The 21,962-nt window shown below is 63.1% G+C and overlaps 2 protein-coding genes across 2 annotated transcripts; both read left to right on the top strand.

The window, feature by feature from the left end:
• Positions 1–22: 22 nt before the first annotated feature.
• PFDN2 (prefoldin subunit 2) lies at positions 23–4,597 on the top strand. The gene is made up of 4 exons (XM_036397951.1): positions 23–107; positions 1,196–1,284; positions 2,368–2,491; positions 4,347–4,597. The coding sequence occupies exons 1-4, from the start codon at positions 45–47 to the stop codon at positions 4,518–4,520; spliced, it is 450 nt and encodes a 149-aa protein (XP_036253844.1). The 5' UTR covers positions 23–44; the 3' UTR covers positions 4,521–4,597.
• Positions 4,598–6,043: 1,446 nt separating this feature from the next.
• LOC118695957 (V-type proton ATPase catalytic subunit A-like) lies at positions 6,044–18,666 on the top strand. The gene is made up of 14 exons (XM_036397817.2): positions 6,044–6,404; positions 7,081–7,209; positions 7,762–7,976; positions 8,862–8,999; positions 9,535–9,686; positions 10,350–10,512; positions 11,164–11,272; positions 11,862–11,984; positions 12,528–12,642; positions 12,895–12,958; positions 13,550–13,753; positions 15,176–15,270; positions 16,409–16,580; positions 18,574–18,666. Exons 1-14 carry the CDS (start codon positions 6,329–6,331, stop codon positions 18,664–18,666), a joined length of 1,848 nt encoding a protein of 615 aa, XP_036253710.1. The 5' UTR covers positions 6,044–6,328.
• Positions 18,667–21,962: the final 3,296 nt, after the last annotated feature.

The raw sequence follows: 21,962 nt of genomic DNA, 5'->3' as shown, positions 1-21,962 counted from the left end.
GCGAGCGCGGCTTGAGCGGAAGGGGCGGAGCCTCGCGGGACAAGATGGCGGAGCCGGGGAAGGGGCGAGGAGCGGCCCCGGCGGGGAAGGGGCTGAGCGCCGAGCAGGTCAGGGGGAACCGGGAGATGGGGAGGGGTCCCCGGGAGCGGAAGAATGGGAGGGAAGCGGAGGGGGGTGGGCCTGGACGTGAGGAGAAGGTGGGGATGAGGGGGGGGATGGGGAGTAAGGGGATGGGGAGTGAGGGGGGGTCCCTGATAATGGGGAGGGGGTCCCTGATGACGAGGAGCAGTCCCTTAATAAGAGGGGACGGCTCCCTGATAATGGGATGGGGAAATGGATGGGGTGGCCCTGGGCCTGAGGGGAAGGTGGGGAATGAGGGGAGGGTTCCTGATAACGGAGGAGGGGTCTCTGATAACAAGGAGAAGACCCTGATAATGAGGGGGGGTCCCTGATAATGCTGAGGGGTTTCTGATAAGAGGGGAGAGGTCCCTGATAATGGGGGGCTGGGGTTGGGGAACGAGGGGGGGGCGCTGCTGTGGGGTTGAGGGGTTCCCCCTCATCCCAGGGGGCTCCCCAAGCCCCCAATGGGATCCCAATCCCAAGAGTTTATCCCAGTTTACCCCAGATGATCCCAATCCAATCCCAGTTTACCCCAGTCTATCCCATTCCGAGCTTTCCAATCCCATTCCCAGCTCCCCAGTCCTGGTTTATCCCAATCCCAGTTGATCCCAGTCTGATCCCATTCCCAGTTCCCCAATCCCAGTTTATCCCAATGCAATCCCATTCCCAGTTTAGCCCAGTTTGCCATGGTTTATCCCAGTCCATCCCAGTTTATCCCATTACCAGTTCCCCAGCCCTGGTTTATCCCTATCCTAGTTACCCCACACCGTTCGTGGTCTGATCCCAGTCTGCTTCCAGTTGATCCCAGTCCCATCACAGCCCCCCCCAGTCCATCCCAGTGGCTCCCAGTTAACCCAGTTCTCATCCCAGTCGATCCCAGTCTCCCCCAGTGCCTCCCAGCCCATCCCAGTGGCTCCCACTTAACCCAGTTCCCCCCCCCAATCTGTCCCAGTCCCTCCCAGTTGCTCCCAGTTAACCCAGTTCCCCTCCCAGCCCCCCCAGTCTGTCCCAGTTGCCATCCCAGTCCCATCCCAGTCCATCCCAGTCCGTCCCAGTGATCCCAGTTTGGCTGCAGGTGGTGTCCCGGTTTAACCGCCTGCGGCAGGACCAGCGGGGTTTGGCCTCCAAGGCGGCCGAGCTGGAGCTGGAGCTCAACGAGCACACGTGGGTCAGGGGCTGGGGGGTTTGGGAGCGGGACTGGGGGGTTTGGGAGCGGGATTGGGGGGTTTGGGAGCAGGATTGGGGGTTTGGGAGCGGGATTGGGGGGTTTGGGAGCGGGACTGGGGGGTTTGGGAGCGGGATTGGGGGGTTTGGGAGCAGGATTGGGGGGTTTGGGAGCGGGATTGGGGGGTTTGGGAGCGGGATTGGGGGGTTTGGGAGCAGGATTGGGGGGTTTGGGAGCGGGATTGGGGGGTTTGGGCTCGGGATTGGGGGGTTTGGGAGCGGGATTGGGGGGTTTGGGAGCAGGATTGGGGGGTTTGGGAGCGGGATTGGGGGGTTTGGGAGCGGGATTGGGGGGTTTGGGAGCGGGATTGGGGGGTTTGGGATCAGGATTGGGGGGTTTGGGCTCGGGATTGGGGGGTTTGGGAGCGGGATTGGGGGGTTTGGGGTCCAGACTGGGGAGGTTTGGGGTCAGGTTTGGGGGATTTGGAGTCAAGGGTGAGGGGTTTGAGGTCAGGGGTTTGGGGGGTTTAGGGTCCAGATTGGGGATGGGGGTTTGGGGTCGGGATTTGGGGGGTTTGGGGTCGGGATTTGGGGGGTTTGGGGTCGGGATTTGGGGGGTTTGGGGTTGGGATTGGGATCAGGGGTTTGGGGCAGGATTGGCGATTTGGGATCAGGGTTGGGGATTGGGGATTTGGGGTCGGGTTTGGGGGTTTGGGATTGGGGGGTTTAGAGCAGGGATTGTGGGTTTGGGGTCAGGGGTTCAGGGTCAGGACTGGGGGTTTAGAATGGGAATTGGGAGTTTGGGTTTGGGATTTGGGATGGGGATTTGGGGCAGATTTTGGGGTTGGGATTGGGCTGGGTTTGGGATGGATTTGGGACAGTGATTTGGAGTGGATTTGGGGTGGAGATTTGGGGTATTATATTTGGGGTGGAATTGGGACAGGGATTTGGGATGTATTTGGTGTGGATCAGGGTGTGTTTGGGGTGGGGATTTGGGGTGGATTTGGGAAGGATCAGGCTGCGTTTGGGGTGCATTTGGGGTATTTTTGGGGTGGATTTGGGACGCTGACCCCGCTGCCCCAGGCTGGTGATCGAGACGCTGCGGGAGGTGGATCCCACCCGGAAATGTTTCCGCATGGTCGGGGGGGTGCTGGTGGAGAGAACGGTCAAGGAGGTGCTGCCCGCCCTGGAGAGCAACAGGGAGCAGGTCTGGGACCCCAAAAACACCCTGGGATCCTGCAAAATCCCACTGAGATAGCCCCAAACCCACTGGGATCCCATAAAAACCCAATGGGATAGCCCCAAACCCACTGGGATCCCATAAAAACCCAATGGGATAGCCCCAAACCCACTGGGATCCCATAAAAACCCAATGGGATAGACCCAAACCCACTGGGATCCCATAAAAACCCAATGGGATAGACCCAAACCCACTGGGATGGTCCCAAACCCACTGGGATCCCATAAAAACTCATTGGGATAGCCCCAAACCCACTGGGATCCCATAAAAACCCAATGGGATAGCCCCAAACCCACTGGGATCCCATAAAACCCAATGGGGAGCCCAAACCCACTGGGATCCCATAAAAACCCAATGGGATAGCCCCAAACCCACTGAGATCCTATAAAACCCAATGGGGTAGCCCCAAACCCACTGAGATCCCATAAAAACCCAATGGGATAGCCCCAACCCCACTGGGATCCCATAAAAACCCAATGGGATGGTCCCAAACCCACTGGGATCCCATAAAAACCCAATGGGATGGTCCCAAACCCACTGGGATCCCATAAAAACCCAATGGGATAGACCCAAACCCACTGAGATCCTGTAAAACCCCAATGGGATAGACCCAAACCCACTGGGATCCCATAAAAACCCAATGGGATAGACCCAACCCCTCTGGGATCCCATAAAAACCCAATGGGATGGTCCCAAACCCACTGGGATCCCATAAAAACCCAATGGGATGGTCCCAAACCCACTGGGATCCCATAAAAACCCAATGGGATAGACCCAAACCCACTGGGATCCCATAAAACCCCAATGGGATAGACCCAAACCCACTGAGATCCTGTAAAACCCCAATGGGATGGTCCCAAACCCACTGAGATCCCATAAAACCCCAATGGGATAGACCCAAATCCACTGAGATCCCATAAAAACCCAATGGGATGGTCCCAAACCCACTGGGATCCCATAAAAACCCAATGGGATAGCCCCAAACCCACTGGGATCCCATAAAACCCAATGGGGAGCCCAAGCCCACTGAGATCCCATAAAACCCCAATGGGGTAGCCCCAAACCCACTGAGATCCTATAAAACCCAATGGGGTAGCCCCAAACCCACTGAGATCCCATAAAAACCCAATGGGGAGCCCCAAACCCACTGAGATCCCATAAAACCCCAATGGGATAGCCCCAAACCCACTGGGATCCCATAAAAACCCAACAGGGAACCCAAAATATCTGCTGGGACCACCCCAAAAAAATCTCTCTGGACCTTTCCCCCCCTTTTTTCCTCTTCTTTTTCTCTTTTCTGCCCCTTTCCCCCCCCAAATCTCCAAGCTGATTTATTCTCTCTCTTTTCCCCTATTTCCCCCATTTCCCCTATTTCCTATTTTTCTCATTTTCCCCCCAAATCTCCAAGCTGATTGAGTTTCTCTCTTTTCCCCTATTTCCCATTTTCCCCATCTTTCCCATTTCCCCCCTTTTTCCCCCCAGATCTCCACTCTAACCAAATCTCTCTCTTTTCCCCTATTTCCCCCATTTCTCCCAATTCCCAATTTTCCCATTTTTCCCCCAAATCTCCAAGCTGATTGAGTTTCTCTCTTTTCCCCTATTTCCCCCAATTCCCCTATTTCCCATTTTTCCCATTTTCCCCCTTTTTCCCCCCAGATCTCCACTCTAACCAAATCTCTCTCTTTTCCCCTATTCCCCATTTTTCCCCTATTTCCCAATTTTCCCCCCAGATCTCCACTCTAACCAAATCTCTCTCTTTTCCCCCATTTCCCCCATTTCCCCCATTCCCCATTTTTCCCATTTTCCCCCTTTTTCCCCCCAGATCTCCAAGCTGATCGAGGCCCTGGCTCAGCAGCTGCAGGCCAAGGGCCGGGAGCTCTCGGAGTTTCGGGAACGCCACAACATCCGCCTGGTGGGGGAGGACGACCCCAAATCCGCCCCCAGGGACGGCCCCGAGGGGGGCAAGGGGGGTCCCGGGGGGGTCTTGGTGTCCTGACCCCCCCCAAAAATTCCCAGAGGGATTTGGGGGCGTTTCAAGGGGGGGTTTGGGTAATAAACGGGAGTTTGGGACAATCCCCGGGTTGGTTTTTGTGGGAAAAGGGGGAAAAAGGGTTTGGGGTGAGGGGAGGGGGGAAATGGGAGAACCCCAAATAATGGGGGGAAGGGGGAGCCTAAAAACGGGGGGTGGGACCCCAAATGTTGGGGGATGGGACCTAAAATGGGGGGAAAAAGGGGGAGCCCAAAATGGGGAGAGGGGACCCTAAAAATGGGGTGTGGGAGTCAAAAATGGAGAAAAAAGAGGACCCCAAAAATGGGGAAAAAGGGGATCCTAAAAATGGGGGGTGGGGACACCAGAAATGGGGAAAAAAGAGACCCCAAAAATGGGGGGTGGGACCCAAAACGGGGAAGAAAAGGGGACCCTAAAAATGGGGGGGTGGGACCCTAAAAATGGGGGAAAAAGGAGACCCCAAACATGGGTGTGGGACCCCAAAGAGGGAGAGAAAGGGGACCCTAAAAATGGGGGGTGGGACCCTAAAAATGGGGGAAAAAGGAGACCCCAAACATGGGGGTGGGACCCCAAAGAGGGAGAAAAAGGGGACCCTAAAAATGGGGGGTAGGACCCTAAAAATGGGGGGTGAGATCCAAAGATGGGGGGAAAATAGGGGACCCCAAATGTGAGAGGTGGGACCCAAAAGAGGGGATCCCAAAATGGGGAGAAGGGACCTCAAAGATGGGGGCTGAGACCCCCACATCGAGGGGAAGGGACCCCAAAAAGAGGGGGGTGTTGGGGTTTGGGGGGAGATCCCCAAAATGGAGGTTTTGGGGTTCAAGGAGGTGACAAGGCCATGGGGGTGACAAAAGGAAGGGGGTGACAGGGCCAAGGGGGTGACAGGGCCAAGGGGGTGACAATGACATGGGGGGAGTGACAAAGGGAAGGGGGTGACAAGGACACAACAGGGGGTGACAAAAGGAAGGGAGTGACAAGGACATGGGGGGGACAAAGGGAAGGGGGTGATGAGGCCATGGGGGGTGACAATGACATGGGGGGAGTGACAAAGGGAATGGGGTGACAAGGACATGGGGGTGACAATGACATGGGGGGAGTGACAAAGAGAATGGGGTGACGAGGCCATGGGGGTGACAGTGACATGGGGGGAGTGACAAAGGGAATGGGGTGACAAGGCCATGGGGGTGACAATGACATGAGGGGAGTGACAAAGGGAATGGGGTGACAAGGACGTGGGGGTGACAATGACATGGGGGGAGTGACAAAGGGAATGGGGTGACAAGGACGTGGGGGTGACAATGACATGGGGGGAGTGACAAAGGGAATGGGGTGACAAGGACGTGGGGGTGACAATGACATGAGGGGAGTGACAAAGGGAATGGGGTGACAATGACATGAGGGGAGTGACAAAGAGAATGGGGTGACAAGGACGTGGGGGTGACAATGACACGGGGATGACAAAGAGAAGGGGATGAAAAGGCCGTGGGGGTGACAAAGAGAAGGGGGTGACAAGGGCGCAGCAGGAAGGTGACAAGGACACCCACACCGTGTCCCCGTCACCCCCAGCCGGGCCGTGCCGGTGTCACCCGGAGCTGTTGACTGCACACAGTGCCACACCCGCGCTGGCCCTGTCACCGGAGCCAGCCGGTGTCACCCCCTGTCCCCGCGGTGTCCCCGGGGGTGGGGACACGGCCGCTGGTGCCACACCTGCGGTGGTGGCCCTGTCCGGTTGTCACCGGCGCCCGGGGCCATTTAACGGCGGTGGCAGCGCGGCGGGGAGGGGACACGGGGACAGCATGGAGGGGACACGGGGGACACGGCTGGAGGAGCGCGAGAGCCTGGTGGGGGCCGTGCATGGCGTGTCCGGGCCCGGTACGGTGACACTGGGGACACCTGGGGACAGGCACAGTCTGGGGACAGCAGGGGATGGGGACACGGTGGCGTTTGTGGCGCTAAACTGGGGACAGGAGAGGGGACAATGGAGGGAGACAGAGGGACAGGAAAGGGGACAATGGAGGGAGACAGAGGGACAGGAGAGGGGACAATGGGGGGGGGGGACAGGAGAGGGGACAAGGGAGAGGGAACAATGGGGGGTAGCACTTGGGGAGGGGACAGGAGGGGGGACAATGCGGTGGGACAATGGGGACACCCTGGGGACAGAGGGACAGCCGGGAATGGGGATCCCGATGGCGTTTGGGGCACTAAAATGGGGACAGGAGAGGGGACAATGGGGAGGGGACAAGGGGGGGCGAGCACCTGGGGAGGGGACAATGAGGAGGGGATGGAGTTGAGAACAGGAGGGGACATCGTGGGGACACCCTGGGGACAGAAGGAAGAGGGATCCCGATGGCGTTTGTGGCACGACAATGGGGACAGGAGAGGGGACAATGGGGAGGGGACAGCGTGGGAAAGCACCCGGGGGTGGTCGTGGAGAGGGGACAGGGATGGGGACAGAGGGGTCCCGCTTGGGGTGGTGACCCCGGTGACAAGGGGGGGATGGCAGGGGGTGGTGGCCCCGGGCCGGGGTGACAGCGGCGTGTCCCCGCAGTGGTGACAGCCACGCGCATGGCGGGGGCGGCCATGTACGAGCTGGTGCGGGTGGGACACGCGGAGCTCGTGGGGGAGATCATCCGGCTCGAGGGGGACATGGCCACGCTCCAGGTGTACGAGGAGACCTGTATCCTGTCCCCGCTGTCCCCTCCCCGCCACCCCTCTGTCCCTCCGACCGCCCCGCCCTGTCCCCGCCGTCCTCTGCTGTCCCCTCCCTTGTCCCCCCCCCGAGCCTTTGTCCTGTCCCAGCCGGCTCTGTCCCCTCCCTTCTGCCCTGCCCTGTCCCCTCCCCGTCCTCCCCACCCTCCCTGTCCCCTCCCTGTCACCCCCATCCTGTCCTGTCCAACCCCCCTGTCCTGTGCCCTCTGTCCCCCGTCCTGTCCCCTGTGTCCTGTACCCCCAGCCTGTCCTGTCCCGCTGCCCCCCCGGTCCCCGCTGTCCTCACAGTCCCCGTGTCCCCACTGTGCCCCCCGTGTCCCACCGGTCCCCGCGGTCCCCATGTCCCCCCCGGTTCTCGTGTCCCCGTTGTCCCGCCTGGTTCCCGTGTCCCCGCTGTCCCTGCAGTCCCCGTGTCCCGCCGGTTCCCGCGTCCCCGCTGTCCCTGCAGTCCCCGTGTCCCCGCTGTCCCCCCGCTGTCCCCCCGTGTCCCTCCGGCGGTGACATTCCTGAGCGGCCGCAGCGGGGGTGCAGGTTGGGGACCCGGTTCGGCGCACGGGGACGCCGCTCTCGGTGGAGCTGGGCCCGGGCATCCTGGGCTCCATTTTCGACGGGATCCAGCGGCCGCTGCGCGACATCGCCGAGGCCACGCGCAGCATCTACATCCCGCGGGGCACCAATGTCCCCGCGCTGCCGCGACACCTGGACTGGGACTTTGTCCCCAGCAAGAACCTCCGGGTGCGTGCCCCCTCCCTGGCACCTCGCTGTGTCCCCGTCCTGTCCCTTTGTCCCATCTCTGTCCTGTCCCCCCTTCCCCATCTGGCTTCCCAGGCTCTCTGTCCCCTTGTTGTCCCCTTGTTGTCCCCTCCCCGCCCTGTCCTGTCATCCCCTCTGTCCCCTTGTTGTCCCATCCCCGTCCAGTCCTGCCATCCCCTCTGTCCCCTCCCTGTCCCCTCCCTGTCCCCCCCCATCCTGCCCTGTCCCCCTCAACCCCTCTGTCCCTTTTTGTCCCCCCCAGTCCTGTCCCTGCCAAGGGACATCATCCTCCATTGTCCCCTCGTTCTGTCCTTCCCTGTCCCCTCCCTGTCCCCCCTGCCGAGGAGGAGACCCCAAAAAGGGAGTGGGGACACAGTGAGGACAGAGAGGACACAGGAACGGAGGGATGCGGGGACATTGGGGACACAGGGACATGGGGGATTCGGGGACACGGGGCCACAGAGCCGCGGGGACATGGGAGGGACACAGGGGACATTGGGGGACATGGGAGACTTGGGGACACGGGGGGTCACAGAGCCCCGGGGACATCGGGGGACACAGAGACACGGGGTTGCAGGGACACGGGGACACAGGATGTGGGGACATTGGGGACACGGGGACATGGGAGACTTGAGGACACGGGGTTCACAGAGCCGCGGGGACATCGGGGGACACAGGGGACATTGAGGGGGACACAGGGACAGTGAGGATGCAGGGACATGAGGACACGAAGGTGGCAAGGACGTGGGGACAGGGCTCACACAGGGGGACACGGCGGGACACGGGCACCGCCGTTGTCCCGGCAGCCGGGGCGGGGGGCGCGGAGCCGCCCGGGGGTCGCTGACGGTGTCGCCGCCGTGTCGCCAGGTCGGGAGCCACGTGACAGGAGGGGACATTTACGGCTCGGTGGCGGAGAACTCGCTGCTGCAGCACCGGCTGATGGTCCCGCCCCGCAGCCGCGGCACCGTCACCTACATCGCACCCCCCGGGCACTACAGAGTGACGGTGAGCGGCACCGGTAACGGGACCGGCAATGGGACTGGGCACCAGGACCGGCAACGGGACCGGCAACGGGACCGGCGGGATTGGGATCGGCGTCGGGATCAGCGGGATCGGAGTCGGAATTAGCGGGATTGGGATTGGGGTCGGGATCAGGATCGGGATCATTGGGATCAGCGGGATTGGGATCGAGGGGAGCGGGGTCGGGATTAGCGGGATCGGGATCAGGATCGGGATCATTGGGACCAGCAGGATCGGGGTCGGGATCAGAAACGGGATCATTGGGACCAGCGGGAGCGGGATCGTTGGGATCAGCGGGATCGGGGTCGGGATCATTGGGATCGGGATAGGCGGGGTGGGGGCCGGGCAGGGTGTCCCGAGCTGATCCCGGTTTGATCCCGGGCTGATCCCGCCTAACCCCAGCTGATCCCGGGCCAGTCCTGGCTGATCCTGGCTCATCCCGGGCCGATCCCGGGCTGATCCCGGGCTGATCCCGGGCTGATCCTGGCTCATCCCGGGCTGATCCCCACCGATCCCGCAGGACGTGGTGCTGGAGCTGGAGTTCCAGGGGGTCCGTGAGCCGCTCTCCATGATCCAGGTGTGGCCGGTCCGGCAGGTCCGGCCCGTGGCCGAGAAGCTCCCGGCCAATCACCCCCTGCTGACCGGCCAGAGGGTCCTGGACGCGCTCTTCCCGTAGGGAACGGGAATGGGACTGGGATCGGGACTGGGATCGGGACTGGGATCAGGACCGGGGGGGTGCACTCTTCCTGTAGGGATCGGGATGGGGACAGGGGACAGGAAACAGGGATGGGGACAGGGACGGGATTTGGGACAGGGAAAGATGGAGCTGAGGACAGGGACGGTGACAGGAGCTGGATATGGGGACAGGGATGGGGACAGGCAGAAGGCAGAGATGGATTTGGGGACAGGGATGAGGACAGGGATGGGGACAGACAGAGCTGGATTTGGGGACTGGGATGGGGACAGGCAGAGCTGGATTTGGGGACAGGGATGGGGACAGGAATGCAGTGATGGGGACAGGCAGAGCTGGATGTGGGGACAGGGATGGGGACAGGCAGCGATGGATTTGGGGACAGGGATGAGGACAGTGATGGGGACAGACAGAGCTAGATTTGGGGACAGGGATGGGGACAGACAGAGCTGAATTTGGGGACAGGGATGGGGACAGGAATTCAGACAGGGATGGTGACAGGCAGAGCTGGATTTGGGGACCGGGATGGGGGCAGGAAACAGCGACAGGACGGGGCTGGCGCGGGGTCAGGGCTGGATGGGGACAGGCGCGGGGTGTGGCCGCGGTGCCACCAGCGCCATGCAGTGTCACCGCGGTGTCACCAGGTGCGTGCAGGGCGGCACCACGGCCATCCCGGGCGCGTTCGGCTGCGGGAAGACGGTGATCTCCCAGTCCCTGTCCAAGTACTCCAACAGCGACGTCATCGTCTACGTGGGCTGCGGGGAGCGCGGCAACGAAATGTCCGAGGTGCTGCGGGACTTCCCCGAGGTGACAGCGCCACAGCGGACACCGGGACAGCCGGGACACCAGGGACATCGGGGTGGCACCGTGACGCGGCGGGATGCGGGGATATCGGGGACATTGGGGTGGCAGGGCAGTGACAGTGACACGAGTGTTCATGGGACTTCCCCGAGGTGACACCGCCACACCGGGACATCCGGGGGACATCGGGGTGGCACTGGGACATGGGGACACGGGGGAGCATCGGGGTGGCAGGAGGGCGGCAGTGGCACGGGTGTTTGTGGAGAATCCTCAGGGATTTTCCTGAGGTGACACAGAGCATGGCAGGACATGGGGATGGCACTGTGACATGGGGGTGGCGGGGCAGTGACAGTGACATGGGAATTCATGGAGGGTCTTCGGGGACTTCCCCGAGGTGACAGCGCCACATGGGACATTGGGGGGACACGGGACACAGGGACATTGGGGTGGCAGGGGACATTGGGGACATCAGGGTGACAGTGACACGGGTGTACATGGAGGGTCCTGAGTGACTTCCCCGAGGTGACACAGGGATGACACAGAGAGGTGACACGTGGTGCCAATGCGACACTGCTGTCCCCTCTGACCATGGAGGTGGGTGGCAGGGCTGTGCCGTGGTGCCACAGGGAGGTGACAGTGTGACACTGCTGTCCCCAGCTGACCATGGAGGTCGGTGGCCGCTCCGAGTCCATCATGAAGCGCACGACGCTCGTGGCCAACACGTCCAACATGCCCGTGGCTGCTCGAGAGGCCTCCATCTACACCGGTGGGGACATTGGGGGACACAGGGGGACAGGGACACGTGTGTGTGTGTGACAGGGACATGGGTGTGTGACAGGGACATGGGGACAGGGACACATGTGTGTGATAGGAAAGTGGGGACACGTGTGTGACAGGGACATGGGGACGGGGAAATGTGTGTGTGACACAGAGATGTGTGTGACATGGGGTGACAGGGACACGTGTGTGTGTGTGTGACAGGGACACAGGGACAGGGACATGGGCATGGCCGGGGCAGTCTCTGGGGATGGGATGGGTGTGTGACATGTGTGACATGTGTGACACGCACGTGTGACAGGGGTGACGCTGTCCCTGGGGCTGGGGCTGTCCCTGGGGGTGTGACAGGTGTGTGACACGTGTGTGTGACACATGTGACATGTGTGGCAGGAATCACACTGTCCCTGGGGGTGTGACTGGGCTGGGGGTGTGCCAGGTGTGTGACACATGTGACAGGTGTATGGCAGGCGTGTGACACACGCATGGCAGGGATCACGCTGTCCCTGGGGGTGTGACCGGTGTGTGTCAGGTGTGCCGGGTGTGTGACACGTGTGACACACGTGTGACACGTGTGACAGGGATCACGCTGGCCGAGTATTTCCGGGACATGGGGCTGCACAGCTGCCTCCTGGCCGACTCCACCTCGCGCTGGGCCGAGGCGCTCAGGGAGATCTCGGGGCGCCTGGCGGAGATGCCGGCGGGTGAGACCCCAAAACACGGGGGGGGAGACCCCAAAAACCCCGGGGTGGGGGTGGGAGAGGCCCCAAAAACCAAGAGGTCACAGGGAGGGAGAGAACCCAAAAACGCCGGGGTGTGGGGTGGGACCCAAATCCCAGGGGATGGGCATGAGGGAGACCCCAAAAACGCCAGGGTGGGCACGGGGGAGACCCCAAAATCCCTGGGGTGGGCACGGGGGAGACCCCAAAAACCTCGGGGTGATAGGGAGGTGACGGTCGTGTCCCCGCAGATGGCGTTGTCAGGGAGGTGACAGGGAGGTGACAGGGAGGTGACGGTTGTGTCCCCACACACAGCGGGTACTGGGGGGTGACAGGGAGGTGACAGTGGTGTCCTGAGAGGTGTCAGGGCAGTGACAGGACAGTGACAGTGAGGTGACAGCCGTGTCCCCACAGACAGCGGGTACCGGGGCTGACAGGGCAGTGACAGGGAGGTGACAGGACAGTGACAGGGAGGTGACAGGACAAACACAGGGCAGTGACAGGGAGGTGACAGCCGTGTCCCCACAGACAGCGGGTACCCCGCGTACCTCGGTGCCCGCCTGGCCTCGTTCTACGAGCGCGCGGGGCGGGCGCGGTGCCTGGGGAGCCCCGAGCGCGAGGGCAGCGTCAGCATCGTCGGGGCGTGAGTGTCACATGTGCCCTGAATGTCCCTGTGTCCCACCGCGTCCCCGTGAGTGTCCCCCATGTCCCTGTGGCCCCCCGAGTGTCCCCCGTGAGTGTCCCCCATGTCCCTGTGTCCTTGTGTCCCCGTGAGTGTCCCTGTGTCCCCATGTCCCCGTGAGTGTCCCCGTGTCCCCATGTGTGTCCCCGTGTCCAGGGTGGGGGGACCTCCCAGGGCACCCCCAGCTCACCTTGACCCCCCCCTGCCCCGCAGGGTGTCCCCTCCTGGAGGGGACTTCTCGGATCCTGTCACCTCGGCCACGCTGGGCATCGTGCAGGTGAGGGGACACTGGGGACAGCAGGGACACTGGGGACACTGGGGACACAGGGGATTGCGGGGGAGGCATGAGTGGGATGGGGACACACTGGGAGAGGGGACATGGCGGGGACAGGGACACACAGGGAGACGCTGGGTGACACGGGGGTGGCACAGGGGGTGACCCAGGAGTGGCACTGTCGGGTATTCCATGGGGACAAGAAGCTTGGGGACAGGATGGGGGACACGGGGGTGACATTCCCAACCCGGGGGTGACATGAGGTGACACTGTGTGACACTGCCAGGTGTTCTGGGGGCTGGACAAGAGATGCTGGGTGACACGGGGGTGACACTGGCAGGTGTTCCATGGGGATAAGAAACTGGGGGATGCCCAGGATGACATGAGGTGGCATTGGGTGACACTGGGTGACCCGAGGTGACACTAAGTGACACTCCAGGTGTTCTGGGGGCTGGACAGGGACACACAGGGTGACACAGGGGTGACCCGGGGGTGACACTGCTGGATATCCCGCGGGATAAGAAGCTTGGGGACAGGATGGGTGACCCGGCGGTGACACTGGGTGACCCTCGGGGACACTGTGTGACACCCCAGGTGTTCTGGGGGCTGGACAAGAAGCTGGCGCAGCGCAAGCACTTCCCCTCGGTGAACTGGCTGATCTCGTACTCGCGGTACCTGCGCGCCCTCGAGCCGCACTACGAGCGCGCCCACCCCGAGCTGCCCGCGCTGAGGGACCGCGCCCGCCGCATCCTGCAGGAGGAGGAGGAGCTGGCCGAGATCGTGCAGCTCGTGGGGAAGGTGGGACTGGGGGGTTTGGGGGGCCTGTGGGGTCTGGGATGTGAGATATGGGGTGTAGGATGTGAGATATGGGGTCTGGAATATGGGATATGGGGTGAGGGATATGGGATGTGGGATGTGGGATCCTGCAGGAGGAGGAGGAGCTGGCAGAGATCGTGCAGCTCGTGGGGAAGGTCTGGCATTGGGGTTTGGGGCGTTTATGGGGTCTGGGATGTGAGATATGGGGTGTAGGATGTGAGATATGGGATGTGAGATATGGGGTCTGGGATATGGGATATGGGGTGTGGGATGTGGGGTCCTGCAGGAGGAGGAGGAGCTGGCCGAGATCGTGCAGCTCATGGGGAAGGTCTGGCATTGGGGTTTGGGGCGTTTGTGGGGTCTGGGATGTGTGGTCAGGGTCGGGGATATGAGATGTGAGGAGTAGGATGTGAGGTCTGTGGGATCTGTGGGGTCTGGGATGTGAGATATGGGATGTGGGATGTGAGATATGAGGTATAGGATGTGGGATGTGGCATCCTGCAGGAGCTGACTGAGATCGTGCAGCTCATGTGGAATGTCCGGGATTGTGGGTTTTGTGGGGTTTGGGGGGCTTATGGGGTCTGGGATGTGAGATATGGGATATGGGGTGTGGGGTCTGTGTAGTTTGTAGGCTCTGGGATATAAGATATGGGGTGTGGGATATGGAATCCTACAGGAGGAGGAGCTGGCTGAAATCATGCAGCTCGTGGGGAAGGTCTGGGATTGGGGGGTTTATGGGGTTTGGGGGGTTTATGGGGTTTAGGGGGCTTATGGGGTCTGGGATGTGTGGTCATGGTCTGGGATGTGAGATATGGGATGTGGGATGTGAGATATGGGGTCTGGGATATGGGATATGGGATGTGGGATATGGGATGTGGGACCCTGCAGGAGGAGCTGGCCGAGATCGTGCAGCTCGTGGGGAAGGTCTGGGATTTATGGGATTGGTGGGATGGGATCAATGGGGTGAATGAGATCTGTGGGATCAGTGGCGTTGATGGGACTGATGTGATCTATGGGATTGATTGGGTTTTTGGGATCAGTGGGATCGATGGGACTGATGGGACTGATGGGATCAATGGGGTTGATGGGATTAGTGAGATCAGTGGGGTTGATGGGACTGATGGGTTCCATGGGGTTTCTGGGATCTGTGGGACTCATGGGGTTTCTGGGATCTGTGGGACTCATGGGATCAATGGGGTCTGTGGGACTCATGGGGTTTCTGGGATCTGTGGGACTCATGGGATCAATGGGGTCTGTGGGACTGATGGGACCAATGGGATCTGTGGGACTCATGGGATCAATGGGGTCTGTGGGACTCATGGGGTTTCTGGGATTTGGGGCCCGGGCCGGGCTCTGTGGGCTCAGGGGGGCCCGGGCAGTGCCAGGACCGCTCTGTCCCCGCAGGCGTCGCTGGCCGAGGGTGACAAAGTGACACTGGAGGTGGCCAAACTGCTCAAGGACGATTTCCTGCAGCAGAACGGATACTCGGCCTACGACCGGTACCGGGACCCCCCAACCCTGAACCCCCCGGGACCCCCCAACCCTGAACCCCCCAACCCTGAACCCCCCGGGACCCCAACCCTGACCCCGCTCTCCCTATGACCGGTACTGGGACCCCTGGGACCCCTCTGGGACCCCCAAACTCTCACCCTGAACCCCCCTGAGCCCCCCTGGCCCCACCAGGTTCTGCCCCTTCTACAAGACCATGGTGATGCTGCACTCTGACACCCCCAAACTCACTCCTGAACCCCCACATTCCCTCCTTGACACCCCAAATCCCCCCCAAAACCCCCCCATCGGGACCCCCAAGGTTCTGCCCCTTCTACAAGACCATGGTGATGCTGCGCCCTGACACCCCCAAACTCACTCCTGACCCCCCCAAACCCCCTCATCGTGACCCCCCAGGCACCCCCCAGGTTCTGCCCCTTCTACAAGACCATGCTGATGCTGAACCCTGGCGCCCCCAACCTGCTCCTGGACCCCCAAAACCCCTCAAACCCCCCCAGCCTCCCCCGTCTTGACCTCCCTGACCCCCTAAACCCCCTCAAACCCCTCTCACCATGATTCCTCCTGACCCCCCCAAATCCCTCCAGCTTCTGCCCCTTCTGCAAGACTGGGGTAATGCTGAACCCTGACGCCCCCAACCTGCTCCTGACCCCCCAAAACCCCTCAAACTCCCCCAACCTCCCCCATCCTGACCCCCCAGGCACCCTCCAGGTTCTGCCCTTTCTACAAGACCGTGATGGTGCTGAACCCTGAGACCCCCAACCCAATTCTGACACCCCCAAACTCCCCACAAACTCCACCATCCTGACCTCCCTGACCCCACAAACACCCCTAAACCCCCCCAAATCCCTCCAAACCCCCCCATCCTGACCCCCTTGGGCCCCCCCCAGGTTCTGCCCGTTCTACAAGACCGTGGTGATGCTGCACCCTGAGACCCCCAAACTCCCTCCTGAACCCCCAAACCCCCCCATCCTGACCCCTTTGGGCCCCCCCAGGTTCTGCCCGTTCTACAAGACCGTGGTGATGCTGCAGCCTGAGACCCCAAACCCAATTCTGACACTCCCAAACTCCCTCCTGAGCCCCCAAACTCCCCCAAACCCCCCCATCCTGACCCCTCCGGGCCCCCCCCAGGTTCTGCCCGTTCTACAAGACCGTGGGCATGCTCCAGAACCTCATCACCTTCTACGACCTGGCGCGGGGGGCGGTGGAGGGGGCGGGCCCCGAGGAGCAGCGCGTCACCTGGGCCACCATCCGCGAGGGCCTCGGCGACATCCTGTACCGCCTGAGCGCCATGAAGTTCCAGGTGGGGTCCTGGGGGAGCTCCAAGGGGGGTTTGGGGGTCCCACGGGAGGGTTAAGGGGGGATTTAGGGGTCCTGGTGGAAGATTAGGGGGAGTTTGGGGGTCCTGGGGGAGGGTGAAGGGGGGGTTTGGGGGTCCTGAGGGAGGGTTAAGAGAGGGTTTGGGGGTCCCTGGGGAGGGTTAAGGGGGGATTTAGGGGTCCTGGTGGAAGATTAGGGGGAGTTTGGGGGTCCTGAGGGAGGGTTAAAAAGGGTTTGGGTGTCCTGGAGGAGGTTAAAGGGGGATTTGGGGGTCCCAAGGGAGGGTTAAGGGGGGGTTTGGGGGTCCCACGGGAGGGTTAAGGGGGATTTAGGGGTCCTGGGGGAGGGTTAAACGAGGGTTTGGGGGTCCTGGAGGAGGTTAAAGGGGGATTTGGGGGTCCCAAGGGAGGGTTAAGGGGGGGGGGGTTTGGGGGTCCCGGGAGAGGGTTAAGAGAGGGTTTGGGGGTCCCTGGGGAGGGTTAAGGGGGGATTTAGGGGTCCTGGTGGAAGATTAGGGGGAGTTTGGGGATCCTGGGGGAGGGTTAAAAAGGGTTTGGGGGTCCTGGAGGAGGTTAAAGGGGGATTTGGGGATCCCACGGGAGGGTTAAGGGGGGGTTTGGGGGTCCCAAGGGAGGGTTAAGAGAGGGTTTGGGGGTCCCTGGGGAGGGTTAAGGGGATTTGGGGGTCTCACGGGAGGGTTAAGAGAGGGTTTGAGGGTCCCTGGGGAGGGTGAAGGGGGGATTTGTGGTCCTTGGGGAGGGTTAAAAAGGGTTTGGGTGTCCTGGAGGAGGTTAAAGGGGGATTTGGGGGTCCCAAGGGAGGGTTAAGGGGGGGGGGGTTTGGGGGTCCCGGGAGAGGGTTAAGAGAGGGTTTGGGGGTCCCTGGGGAGGGTTAAGGGGGGATTTAGGGGTCCTGGTGGAAGATTAGGGGGAGTTTGGGGATCCTGGGGGAGGGTTAAAAAGGGTTTGGGGGTCCTGGAGGAGGTTAAAGGGGGATTTGGGGATCCCACGGGAGGGTTAAGGGGGGGTTTGGGGGTCCCAAGGGAGGGTTAAGAGAGGGTTTGGGGGTCCCTGGGGAGGGTTAAGGGGATTTGGGGGTCTCACGGGAGGGTTAAGAGAGGGTTTGAGGGTCCCTGGGGAGGGTGAAGGGGGGATTTGTGGTCCTTGGGGAGGGTTAAAAAGGGTTTGGGTGTCCTGGAGGAGGTTAAAGGGGGATTTGGGGGGTCCCACGGGAGGGTTAAGAGAGGGTTTGGGGGTCCCACGGGAAGGTTAAGGGGGGATTTAGGGGTCCTGGTGGAAGACTAGGTGGGGTTTGGGGGTCCCACGGGAGGGTGAAGGGGGGGTTTGTGGTCCTTGGGGAGGGTTAAGAGAGGGTTTGGGTGTCCTGGAGGAGGTTAAAGGGGGATTTGGGGGTCCCACGGGAGGGTTAAGAGGGGATTTGGGGTCCTGGGGGAGGGTTAAGGGGATTTAGGGGTCCCATGGGGAGGTTAAAGGGGGATTTGGGGGCAGAGACCCCCGTGGGGGGGGTGTCCCACACGAATCTCACTGTGGGTGTCCTGAGGGGGTTTGGGGACCCCATCATGTGGCTCTGACAGTGACACCCCCGTGTCCCCCCCGTGTCCCTTGTGACCATCAGAACAGGGGCTGTGACCCCATCTGGGGGTCCTGGGTGGATTTTTTTGGGGGGATCCCACACGAATCTCAATGTGGGTGACCCGGGGGGGTTTGGGGACCCCATCATGTGGCTCTGACGGTGCCACCCCCGTGTCCCCCCCGTGTCCCCCTCGTGTCCCTTGTGACGGTCAGGGTGGGTGTGACCCCATTTGGGGGGTGACATCACCGTGTCCCACACGAATCTCAATGTGGGTGACCTGGGGGGCTTTGGGACCGCCCCGTGCGGGTCTGACAGTGCCACCCCCGTGTCCCCCCGTGTCCCCCCGTGTCCCCCCGTGTCCCCCCGTGTCCCCCCGTGGCCAGGACCCGGTGAAGGACGGCGAGCAGCGCATCCTGGCGTCCTACGCGCAGCTGCAGGAGGAGATGGTGGCGGCGTTCCGGAACCTGGAGGACTGAAAGGGGGGGGGGGGGGGTCACAGGATGGGGGGGTCCCCAGGGTGCCCCCCGCCCTCCCCAATAAAGAGCCCGTGGTGGCACTCGAGATCCAGGCGTGGCTTTCCCGAGGAGGGGCGGGAGCGTCCGGTGACACCCGGGGGTGACAATGGCGGGGGGGGGGGGGGGGGGGACACCGGGGGTGGCACTGGGGGGGTCCGGGGGGGTCGAGGGTGGTGGTGGTGGGGGGGGGTTGGGTTGTTCAACGTCCCCTCGTGTGACATCGGGGGATGGGGACACGGCTGGGGGGACATGGGGACACTTGGGGGGGGGACAGGGACAGGATGGAGGGGGGTTCACAGCGGAGCCGGGGGGGGGGACGGGGGGGTGACAGGGACACCCTAGGGGGACATGGGGACACTTTGAGGGGACACGGGGACACTCTGGGGGGACATGGGGACACCCTGGGGGTGACAGGAACAGCCTGGATGAGACACGGGGACACCCTGGGGGGACACGGGGACACTTTGGAGGGACATGGAGGTGACAGGGACACCTGGGGGGGACATGGGGACATCCTGGGGGGGGGACACAAGGGTGACAGGAACAGCCTGGAAGGGACACGGGGACACTTTGGAGGGACACGGGGGTGACAGGGACACCCTGGGGGGGACATGGGGACATCCTGGGGGGGACAGGAACAGCCTGGATGGGACAGGGGGACACCATGGGGGGACACGGGGGTGACAGGGACATCCTGGGGGGGACCCAAGGGTGACAGTGACACCCTGGCAGGGACACGGGGGTGACAGTGACACAGGAGGTGACCCCAGCACTTGGCTGGGGCTGGCGTGGGGACACCCGCGGGGACATTCGGGGACATTCGGGGACATTCGGGGACAGCCCGCGCGGCCCGCGGGGAGGAGCGGCCGCCACGTGGCAGGGCCGGGCCCGTGTCACCCCCGCCGTGTCCCCCGCGTGTCCCCCCCGGGGCCATGTGGGAGCTGCTGCTGCTGCTGCCCCTGGGGCTGGGGGCGGCCCTGGGGACCCCCGGTGGGTTCGGGGGGGTTCAGGGGGGTCTGTGGGGTTTGGGGTTCGGGGGGTTCAGGGGGGTCTGTGGGGTTTGGGGTTCGGGGGGGGTTCAGGGGGGTCTGTGGGGTTTGGGGTTCGGGGGGTTCTGGGGGGTCCGGGGTCTGTGGGGTTTGGGGTTCGGGGGGTTCTGGGGGTTCGGGGGCTGTGGGGTTTGGGGTTCGGGGGGTTCTGGGGGCGTTTGGGGGGTCCGGGCGGGTCCTGAATCCGGGTATTTGGGGTGTTGGGGATCAGGGGGGTCCGGGGGGTTCGGGGAGGGTTCTGGGGGGTCAGAGGGGCCGGGGGATTGAGGGAGGCTGAGGGGTCTGGGGGGTTTGTGGGTTCAGGGGGGTTTTGGGGGTCTGGGGGCGGAACTGAGGGTGCTGGGAGTGAGGGGGGGGCTTGGGGGACGTGGGGTCGAGGGGGTTCGAGGGGTCTGGGGGGGTTCGGGGGGTCCTGGGGGTGCACAGGGGGCGAGATTTGGGGTGCGGGACTCGGGGCTGGGGGGATATCACTGTCCCGTCCCTGTCCCCGTCCCTGTCCCCATCGCTGTCCCCACCCTGTCCGGAGCTGGTGGCCGTCCCCGCGTGTTCCCCAGCAGTGTCACCCATGGGACGGTGACACCTCCAGGCTCCCCTCATGGACCTCCCCCCCCCCTTCCCGCATCTGTCCCCAGCGCCACCACGGCTCCGGTGCCACTCCCCGGGGGTGACACTCGGCGTTGTCCCCAGGTCCCACAGGCGACCCCTCGGGGGGTTGCGAGCAGTGTCGCAGCCCCCACGGTGGCCTGGCGGTGGCCAACGCCACCCTGGGCTCCAGTGTCACCCTGGGCTGTCCCGCGGCGGGCGCGCCCCTGGGCCGGTTGGTGACAGTGCGCTGGTGGCACTTCGGGGGTGACCCCGCTGTCCCCGCTGTCCCCGTGTGCAGCCGGGGCCGGGGTCCCCCGCGCTGCCACCCCCCGTACGGGGCCAGGGCCGCGCTGGTGGCGCCCGGTGTCGCCGCCGGTGTCGCCCCCGTGTCGCTGGAGCTGCGGGACGTGCGGGGAGGGGACAGCGGCACCTTCACGTGTCTGCTGGTGGGGGACAGCGACTGCGCCTGTGGCACCGTCACACTGCGGCTGCCACTCGGTGAGACCCCCGGGAACAGCCCGGGAACAGCTCGGGAACAGCCCCGGGAACACCCCGGGAACAGCCCCGGGACCCCCAGAACCACCCCCGGGAACACCCCCGGGAACACCCCCGGGAACAGCCCCGGGACCCCCAGAACCACCCCCGGGAACACCCCCGGGACTCCCCACGGGACCCCCTCGGAAACACCCCCGGGACCCCCAGAACCACCCCCGGGATCACCCCCGGGACCCCCCCAGCCCTTCTCCCGTGATGGGTCTGGGGGCTTGATGGGATGTGGGGGGTCTCTGTGGGATTTGGGGTCTCTCTGTGGGATCTCTGCGGGATTTGGGGTCTCTCTGTGGGATTTGGGGTCTCTCTGTGGGATTTGGGGCTGCAGCCCCTGAGGGTCGCCCCTGTCGCCCCCCCCCCAGGTGCCCCCTGCAGCCCCCCCTGCTCCGGAGCCCCCCCGCGCGGTGGCCGCGGCATCGTCACCATTGTCACCGCCATTGTCACCGCCATTGTCACCGCCATCGTCACCGGGGTCCTCCTGCTGCCACCGGCCCGCGGGCACTGACACCTGTGCGTGTCCCAAGTGTCCGCAATGTCCCTGTACCCATTGTCCCCAGCGTCCCAGTCCCCGCTGCCCCTGTGTCCCCATTGTCCCCATGTCCCCAGCGTCCCAGTCCCTGCTGTCCCCAGCATCCCTGACCCCACTGCCCCCGTGTCCCAAACGTCCCCAGTGTCCCTGACCCCAATGTCCCCAATGTCCCATCCCCAGCATCCCTGGGCCTGCTGTCCCTGTGTCCCCAGTGTCCCCAATGTCCCTGTTCTGATGTCCCCAGCATCCCTGGCCCTGCTGCCCCAGTGTCCCCCATGTCCCAGACCCCACTGTCCCCATGTCCCCAGTGTCCCCAATGTCCCCAGTGTCCCATCCCCACTGTCCCCATGTCCCCACTGTCCCCAGTGTCCCATCCCCACTGTCCCCATGTCCCCAGTGTCCCCAATGTCCCCAGTGTCCCATCCCCACTGTCCCCATGTCCCCACTGTCCCCATGTCCCCAGTGTCCCCAATGTCCCCAGTGTCCCATCCCCACTGTCCCCATGTCCCCACTGTCCCCCGTGTCCCATCCCCACTGTCCCCATG

This window comes from Molothrus ater, chromosome 29, assembly GCF_012460135.2.
Source record: "Molothrus ater isolate BHLD 08-10-18 breed brown headed cowbird chromosome 29, BPBGC_Mater_1.1, whole genome shotgun sequence".
Lineage (NCBI taxonomy): Eukaryota > Metazoa > Chordata > Aves > Passeriformes > Icteridae > Molothrus > Molothrus ater.
This window is presented reverse-complemented; position numbering and strand designations above follow the sequence as displayed.

Excerpts from the sequence above, each read along its gene's own strand:
- LOC118695957 (XM_036397817.2), top strand. The coding sequence starts at position 6,329 with ATGGAGGGGACACGGGGGACACGGCTGGAGGAGCGCGAGAGCCTGGTG. Across the intron at positions 7,977-8,861 it reads TCCCCAGCAAGAACCTCCGG|GTCGGGAGCCACGTGACAGG; the intron begins GTGCGTGCCCCC and ends CCGTGTCGCCAG. Across the intron at positions 11,985-12,527 it reads CCTGGCGGAGATGCCGGCGG|ACAGCGGGTACCCCGCGTAC; the intron begins GTGAGACCCCAA and ends GTGTCCCCACAG.
- PFDN2 (XM_036397951.1), top strand. The coding sequence starts at position 45 with ATGGCGGAGCCGGGGAAGGGGCGAGGAGCGGCCCCGGCGGGGAAGGGG. Across the intron at positions 108-1,195 it reads AGGGGCTGAGCGCCGAGCAG|GTGGTGTCCCGGTTTAACCG; the intron begins GTCAGGGGGAAC and ends GTTTGGCTGCAG. Across the intron at positions 2,492-4,346 it reads TGGAGAGCAACAGGGAGCAG|ATCTCCAAGCTGATCGAGGC; the intron begins GTCTGGGACCCC and ends TTTTCCCCCCAG.